The sequence below is a fragment of the Pteropus vampyrus genome, unplaced genomic scaffold, assembly GCF_000151845.1.
Source record: "Pteropus vampyrus isolate Shadow unplaced genomic scaffold, Pvam_2.0 Scaffold30, whole genome shotgun sequence".
Taxonomy (NCBI): Eukaryota; Metazoa; Chordata; class Mammalia; order Chiroptera; family Pteropodidae; genus Pteropus; species Pteropus vampyrus.
In genome coordinates, this window is record NW_011888811.1 from 1,091,376 (window position 1) to 1,099,197 (window position 7,822).

Below are 7,822 nucleotides of genomic sequence, written 5' to 3' on the forward strand. Positions count from 1 at the left end.
TGGCTCACCGTGAGCCCGCCAGGACCCTGTCCAGCCAGTCTGTGCCCATGCGCCCAGCAGAGCACACTCCCTGCCCCCTCCAGCAGGCCACAGAGGCTTTCTTAATAGACCGCGGCAGTTTCATCTGTAGATTCTATGCATCCAACAGCCGGGAATGATCTGTCCTGATGCTTCCTCTCGCCTCTCACCCACCCTTCCTCTTTCTCTCCCGTCTCCCCCTTCCTGTAGCGTGGAGAGTGATTTGTCTGTGTTATGGGTAGGCCTGACAAACCATTCCACATTAGCAGCAGAGATGTTGTTTGAAATGGGAAAATTGCTGGCAAACTGCTCCATTAGTGGTTCCAGTAACAAATACTCTGTTCCCCCAATGAAGATGAGATCGCAGAGGCACAAATTAATACGACTGTCTCCCCCACTCTACAGCAGGGATTACTCTTCAAGACGAATAGGTTCATCCCAGCCAGAAATGTGCCTCCACTAGATGCAGCCTCCGAGGGAGCCGGTTCCTCCTGTCTCTTCTTCCTCCTCTCCCCACCCCTCCCCGCACACACCTTTTTTTTTTTTTTTTTTTTTTTGTCTCCTCAGCCGAGGCTTTGGGGGAGCATCCGTGCCAGATGAGGAAGTGATAAAAAGATCCACAACTTGGAGACAAGGGAGATGGATGAGGGGAAGATGCTGAGTCCTCCGCTCGGGCCTGGGTGTCATTCATCACCTCTAATAGAGCACCCCGCCTCTCGCTCAGGCCTCTTTCCCACCACACCTGTTCCTGGTGACAGGAAGTCATTTGAGAGATGAAAGAATAAAGAATGGAAATGCTCACTTGCTCCCCACGGCCCTTTCTCTTCCAAGGAAGCCCTGGGCCTGCAGCATCTCTTGTCTTTCCAGAGTAATAGGAGAGGAGGCATTTCAGGAAAGTCAGTAAGACGGTAAAGCAGTAGATCTGAGCAGCAGCCCAGGAGAGTAGTCCAGGTGGGTCCCCCGAGGCCTCCAGGATGTCAGGGAGCCAGTTTCATCAATGTCAGACTGGGACCGAAAGACTCGAAGGCTCTTTCTCTACCATATTAGAACAGCCAATTGAAAAACCCAGAAACAAATTTTTTGAATCATTATGATGTACTCCTAAAACTAATATAATATGTCAATTATACCTTTAAAAAAAAAGGAAGGAAGGAGGGAGGGAAGGAAGGAAGGAAAACCCAGAATGCAGTCCACCATTGTCATTTCCGCCTCTGTGGACACCCATTAGCGGTGTGGTCAAGTTTAACTGAATAGTGACACACTTCCATATAAGCGTCGCCAGCCCAGAGTCCACCTCTTTTTACTCTCTTTCTTCTCTTTATCCCTTTGACTTTTTCAGCACTCTGGTTACTTCCTGAGGCTTTTTCTGAGGAAGCCGGCTGCCTCCAAAACCAGATAAACAAGAACCAAATATCCTCAAGTAGGAAGCATCTTGTCTAGCTCTCTCCAAGAGCAGTCAGACCCCGGATTGGGTGTTCCGCACCCCAGAACATGGGTCTTTGTTTTGTCGGTGTTTGCCTGGCCTCCTGTGACCAAGGATCTGTGCCCTGTGATGCGAGGCCACTCCGTCCCCGTCCCCGAGGCCGGCGGCCGCCGGCAGCCACCGCCAGCGGATGGGTGGGTGGCTAACCGACTCTTCTCTGCTCTGCTTCCCAGACGCCTGGAGCAGAACTCCATCCGCTCCATCCCTGCCGGAGCCTTCACCCCGTACAAGAAGCTGAAGCGGATGTGAGTTTCCCCTGGGGAGAAGTGAGCCCACACATTGCAGTTTGGGGGATAACCTGTCGCGTGTGGTGGCAGCCTGGTCAGGTGACAGGCCGTAATCACGTTCCTCCTGGACAGTTCAGGGTCAGACCTGGCATGCTCACCGGAGGCTGGGAGCGGGGGTTCAGAAGCGTTGCATTCCCATGGGAGGCGTGTGGGTTTCGGGCTCAGCGCTCTGCAGCGAGAGCGAAGTAAAGCTCTCCGGGTGGGAGTGGAGCTCGGTTGGCCTAAAAACCCCCTATCACCTTTTCTATTGTCCCCTGGCTTTGGAGCTGTGGACCTAAAGTAGGAGTCTCAGTGGGGATGTGACAGCGGCCCTGTATCGCTCTACAGCTCTGTCACCAGCCTTCCTACAACCATGCACACATTCGCTTAACACACACTCGGCGCGCGTCCACTGCATGCAAGGAGCTGTGCCGGGGGCCGCAGAGCGCGGCGGGCGAAGGCGAAGCCCGCCGTCGTGGAGCTTACGCACTCCAGGGGGAGAACCCAGAACTTGAACTGGATGAGCACTAGAAACCGCTGGGCTAGAAAGTGGAACGGAGGCGAGGAGGGCGGAGCGCGGTGGTGGGTGGTCCGCGGGAGGATTTGTCCGTGGAGGCCTCTGTGCAGGGGACCCGAGCGAAGGAAGGGAGCGAGTCGTGACACGCCCTCGGGGAAGGACGTGGGAGGCCGGGAGCGCGCGTGGGCGCGCGCGCGTGCGCGCGGCTGGGCGGGGACAACGAGGCGGGCATGGCGCTGGACAGGTAGGCGGGGCCTGCGTCCCGTGGACCCTCGAGACCCTGGCGAGAGCTTTCTGTTCTTTCTCAGTGAGAGGAGCTTGGGAAGGTTCTTATCCTCCAAATAACTTGTCCGTGGTGCTGCCCAACGCCCCCTTTACCCTTGTAACCGATATCACTGCCACCACTGCGTCCTACTAATCCCTGTTGACACCAGCACTGCTGCGCCTTCCGCACCGCAGCGGCCACTAAGAGCAGCGTGGCCCTCATCCCCGCCATGGTGGCGACTTCGTCAGCACCACCCTTCCCCACCACATGACTACCCGGAGCACTGTTCCCTGAGTCCCCCAGAGCTGGGCGCTCTGAAGGGCGGCTAGTAGGATTCAGAATTGGCCCGTCCATTGCTGTCATAGATACCAAGAATCTGGGAGGATACACCTGTCCCGCTTCCAGGCTAAGAAATCGTTTATTACAGCCCAATAATCAAGACACTGTTTTCATTGCACTTACTTGCTCTCTCTGGCCTACACAAAGGAGCCAGAGAAGGCAAGTAGAAATATGCATGGATTTGTTCTCGTCCACTCCAGCCTGATTCATCCGTCTCCCTTGAGGAGCAGGGCCTACATTAAAGAGGTTAAGTGCCTGCTGACTCCTTTTATGTTAAAAATAAACATCCCCACGAAACAGTGGCATTGGTAGGCTTTACCCTCAGATCTCAGGAAGCCAGCTTCCCATCTCTCTGGAAATCCAAACCAAACAAGATTTTTCTCCTGGTACAATTCCAGAAGTAGAAACCAACATAATGAGCCAGCCCTAAGCACGTTCTTCCTTCCCTTTGGCAGCTTTCCTGCCGGAGGAGCTGTATAAATACAGGCCTTAATATTTAAAACCTCGGGCCATTAATCTCCCAGGCTCCCTGCTTCCCCACTCACTCTCCATACCCCCACCCCAATTCATTTTTAAAGCCCAGCTTGATTATACAGCCAGATAGTAATTTCAGTGAAAAATGACAAGTTCAGTCACTGCCCCAACCTATAGCTCTTGCATGATTTAAGTTACTGCTCTAATTTTTTGTAAAGTCCAGGTGATTTAGAGCTTGGCTGTGTTTTACTGTCCTTTCTCCATCCTATTGGACTTGCCACGATCTGTGCATTCAAACTTCAGAAGACCTTCTCAACCACAAGCTAGAAAGTAAATTTAATTTTTGATCACTTGTGATGCTGTTGATACTTATGATGATGCCCTCCCTCCCCCGCCCAAGGGGATGGTGGGAGGGAAGAGAGACCACCAAAAAACTTTTCAACTAACCGAACTTCAAAAATCCTGACTGACAGGTGAAGGCTGGGGAAAAGTAGGGTTCTTGGTGAGAACGGATTTTAAAACCCTGAGTGTGAATTCCTCCTAGGGGCACGTGACCAGTTTATCTCTAATATCTAAAGAAAATGTTTCCAGCTGTGAATGAACCACATCCTTCTCATATCTCTAATAATAAGAATTTGTCCTGAATGAATGGCTTTGTCCCCACCTATTGCTAGTAGTCGCCTTAGTATAAAAATACTTCCAGGTAAAAGCCAGTATCGAGGGGGAGAACCTGGGGAGAGTAGGTGGCACCAAAGAAGACCCCTCTGTCTTACGGGGTTGGTTGACTGGTAGCTCTGACGTGTGGGGACAGACCTGTGTTGTCTGGCCAGAGTGGCATATTGAGTTCTCTCTTTGCACAATCGCAGAGAGAGCAGTGGTCCCCAGGCTCCAGCACAACCTAGTGTCCCACACTTTTATTTCCAACTTGACCCCCGTAGGCACTAGAATTTGCCACCCTTGTCCTGAACAGTCTGGAAAGGCCACTCCCTCTCATTTATAAGTCCCAAGAGACGTGAGTGAGTCTGAGACTGACCAGGTCCTAGAACACCATGGCCTAATATGACTCAGGGACCACCTGCATGGGGATCACCAGGAGACTGGTGACATACACAGGTTTCTAACCCCAGTTCCCCAGCTGACCAATTCAGATTCTCTGTGGGTGACATTTCGAAGTTTGAGAACCACTGGTCGAGAATGACCCAAAGGCCTGGAGTCTAATCTGAGACCACCCTGATGTGGATTGGGAGGGGTCAAGCATGGAGATCAGTGGGCACCTAAAGCTTTTCCCAGTCTGCCTTCCTGTCTAGTGCCACTGCGTTCTGCGTCCATCATAATAAGTGCCAGCTCTATGCCTCAAGAGCAGGGTCAAGTCACTTGTGACTGCAGGTTCTTCACCTCGCAGGGCTGCTGGTACCTTCTTGCAGAACGAGGATGAAATGACCGCCAGGGTCAGTTCCCAGCCAGTCTGCCACCTCTCCAGTTTCCACTCCCCACCATCTCCAAAACCATGAGACGTCCCACCTTGTGCTGTAGAGAGGGGCACGTCCCGGAGTCTAGCTGGGGACTGAGTACCAGTTCGTCCTCAAAGCTAAGGCAGATGGCTCCCCCACTGGTCACAGAACTTCCTAGGCTAGAGGTCTAAGTGCCTTGAAGGGACAATCCCAGGATCAGGGGAAAAATAAGTTGCTCTCACTAGTCTGATCTGAACACAGACCTTGCATGCTCGTGCGAAATGCCTTGCCAGGCAGCCACGCTGAGGGCAAGCAAGATTAGGGTAATCCGGGGCATTTGCTTGTTAAGACCCTTATACAAAAATGGAGTGCTGAAGAAAAGCCCAGTGTAAGCTGATGAGTTTGCAAGCACAATCTGTGGATTTGTTGGAGGCGATCTCGCCAGCTAAAGGGATAAGCTCGACAGCTGTGCCTAAGAAGCCTTAACCTGTGAAGTATCTTTCAACGTACCGGCTTTGGAAGCAGGGAGGAAAGGGAGCAGAGGCTTAGCCAAAGTGGGGGTGGGGTTGCAGGCCCTTTTGAAGGCTATTAGAAGGAGAGAAACTGGCGGAGGAATGTGCTTAGGAGGCGGGCTGGCTGGGGAGTCTGGCCTCGCTGGAGGCCGTTGCTTCAGAAGCTGCGCTTTCTTCTCGGTATTCCCGTGTCTCCTCCTCTTGACCCTCCAAGACCCCAGCTCCCCACCTCCTGCACAAAAGCAAGACCCATTTACCAGAGAGGCCTCTTGTCACTGGAACTTGGAGCATCTCCTTCCAGTGACAGGAGCCCAGAGGCCATCCCTGAGCTAATGACTCTGAGAGAAAGTCTTCCCCCTCCGTGACGTGCCATGAGCAAACACTGGAGTCCGGGTGCTCAGAAGTCTCTGGGGTGTGAGGAAGAGCCAGGCCCTCAGCACCGGCCAGGCCAGGTTAGTGCACCCCACGCAGCGTCCCCCTGGCCCTGATTGTCCTGGAGCCCCGCTCATCGCTGTCCTGGCCTTGCTCCTGTCTAAGGAGCACCACCTGTGACAAATGTCGTCTCAAAGCCGTCCCATAAGACTCTCCCGATGTGCTTAACCGCACGGCCTGGAGCATGTGCCGAGCCAGACAGAGCCTTACGTCACTGCGCAAAACCTCCTTGCAGATCAGGGAGGAAAAGTCACTGGGGAGATGAAATGACTCAGGACTTTTGGGGAGAAAAATAAGCATTTGCCGAGGCATGAAGTAGATGATGCTTGGAGGACCCCTGCCTGTGTTCGGTTTCTGCTTTATGCTATTACTGCCTGGCGATGTGACCTAGACAAGCCCTGATTTGACCGGGTGCAGTTTCCCACCTACAAAATGAAGGCCCACATGTGCAAAGCCATGAGATGCCATGGGCAAACGTGACTCGAAAGCCAAGAAGAGTGATACGAATGTAGTATATTTTATCATGAGGCAGTTGAACTGAATGGTCTTTAAGCCCCTTCTCTTGTACTATGAATAAACAAAATTAAGTGATTAATTCTCACCACTTTGAATACCTGAAATGTTTGAGTCACACTTAGGAATGGCCACAGTACCGCTTCAAGCCGTGTCCTCACTCTCCCGTTAATGTTTTTAGAGACATCAGCAAGAATCAGATCTCGGACATCGCTCCAGATGCCTTCCAGGGTCTGAAATCGCTCACGTCGCTGTAAGTGGGGAGCAGGGTCGTGGGGGGTGGCGGAAGTGGGGGGTGAAGGGGACGCGACCGTATTTTTCAGGAGGTGTTTATCAAGGCTTTATGTTCCACACTTGTGGCAACTGGTAAAAGAAACAAATATTTCTTCAGGGGAGATTGATTTTGGAGAATATTTCTACAACCCAAATGCATTATTTTTATTGATTAAGTGCCCGGCAACCTTCCCAGTTATTGGCTTTTAATTCGAATGCATCTTCTACTCTAACTGCTTGCCCCTCTCCCACCCCGCAGGCCCCGCAGTGCCCTCTGGGGAGATGGAGGAATTGTACGTAATGTTTGTTCATGACCGACTTGCCCGTTTTCTCTGTGAATGTGGCCTTGTCAAGGGAGGAGCCCATTTTCTTCCCCTGAATTTCAGACTTTTTCTCCAAACCAACCTCGTGGCCATTGTGTGAAAAAGCACCAACCCCATCCTACAAGCCCTTCCTTTCGCTGCTTTTGAAACCTGAGGGCGGCCCACTGGGTGGAACCAAAGCCTCACCCACCAGGGCCTCAGAAAACCATGGGGCAGGAAGGCACGGAGCTTCATCCTGCTCTGCCAGTGACTCACTGTGTGGCACGGCGAACGTCATGGAGTCTCCCGTGCATGCTCCCTCACAGGCAAAAGGGGGACAGGGAGGCCGTTCCTGCCTAACATGCGTTCAGTGGTGACCATGATTGCAGTCATTAGAAAAACCGGCAGTACTTACTGAGCACTTACTGTGTACCAGGTACTGTTCTAGGAGTCTTGCAAGTCTCATCCTCACGACGACCTGTCATAGAGACTCTATCCTCATTCATGGTCGAAGAAAGTGGGTGATCTGAGCTCTACACAGACTGGGCTTTTATCTGCTTTGATCCTGGCTGCATCTCTCTGGCACCTCAGACAGTACCTAGCACATAGCTACCGTGCAAAAGAAATCTTGGCAAATAAATAAATGTAATTTATCTGAAGTCCACAGTAGCGAGTGGGAGGGGCAGGATTTGGAGCAAAGCAGTCTGATTCCAGAACCCACGATCCTTATGCTTTGCTGCCTCTCGAAGTAATGTGAAAAGTAAACATAAGATACAGCAAAAGTATCATCGATTGATGTTATTTATATCATTTGGTGACCTGCCCACCTGGGCAAGAGTGAGGATGCTTTGAATTCTCTGTGCAACCTGTTTGCTTAATTAATGAATGTTCAGGTGACAAGAAACACGTTTGTCCCCCCACCTGGCCCCATCCCACTGGGAACGGGCCGAAGACGGGGGATTCTCTAGATGCAGCGG

The 7,822-nt window shown here is 52.0% G+C and overlaps 1 protein-coding gene across 1 annotated transcript in view; it reads left to right on the forward strand.

The window, feature by feature from the left end:
- Positions 1-7,822, forward strand: part of SLIT3 (slit guidance ligand 3) — a 563,294-nt gene that overhangs the window by 464,312 nt on the left and 91,160 nt on the right. The window contains exons 10-11 of the mRNA XM_011356694.2: positions 1,675-1,746; positions 6,452-6,523. Coding sequence (XP_011354996.1) covers positions 1,675-1,746; positions 6,452-6,523 — 144 coding nt within the window. The remainder of the gene's footprint in view (positions 1-1,674; positions 1,747-6,451; positions 6,524-7,822) is intronic.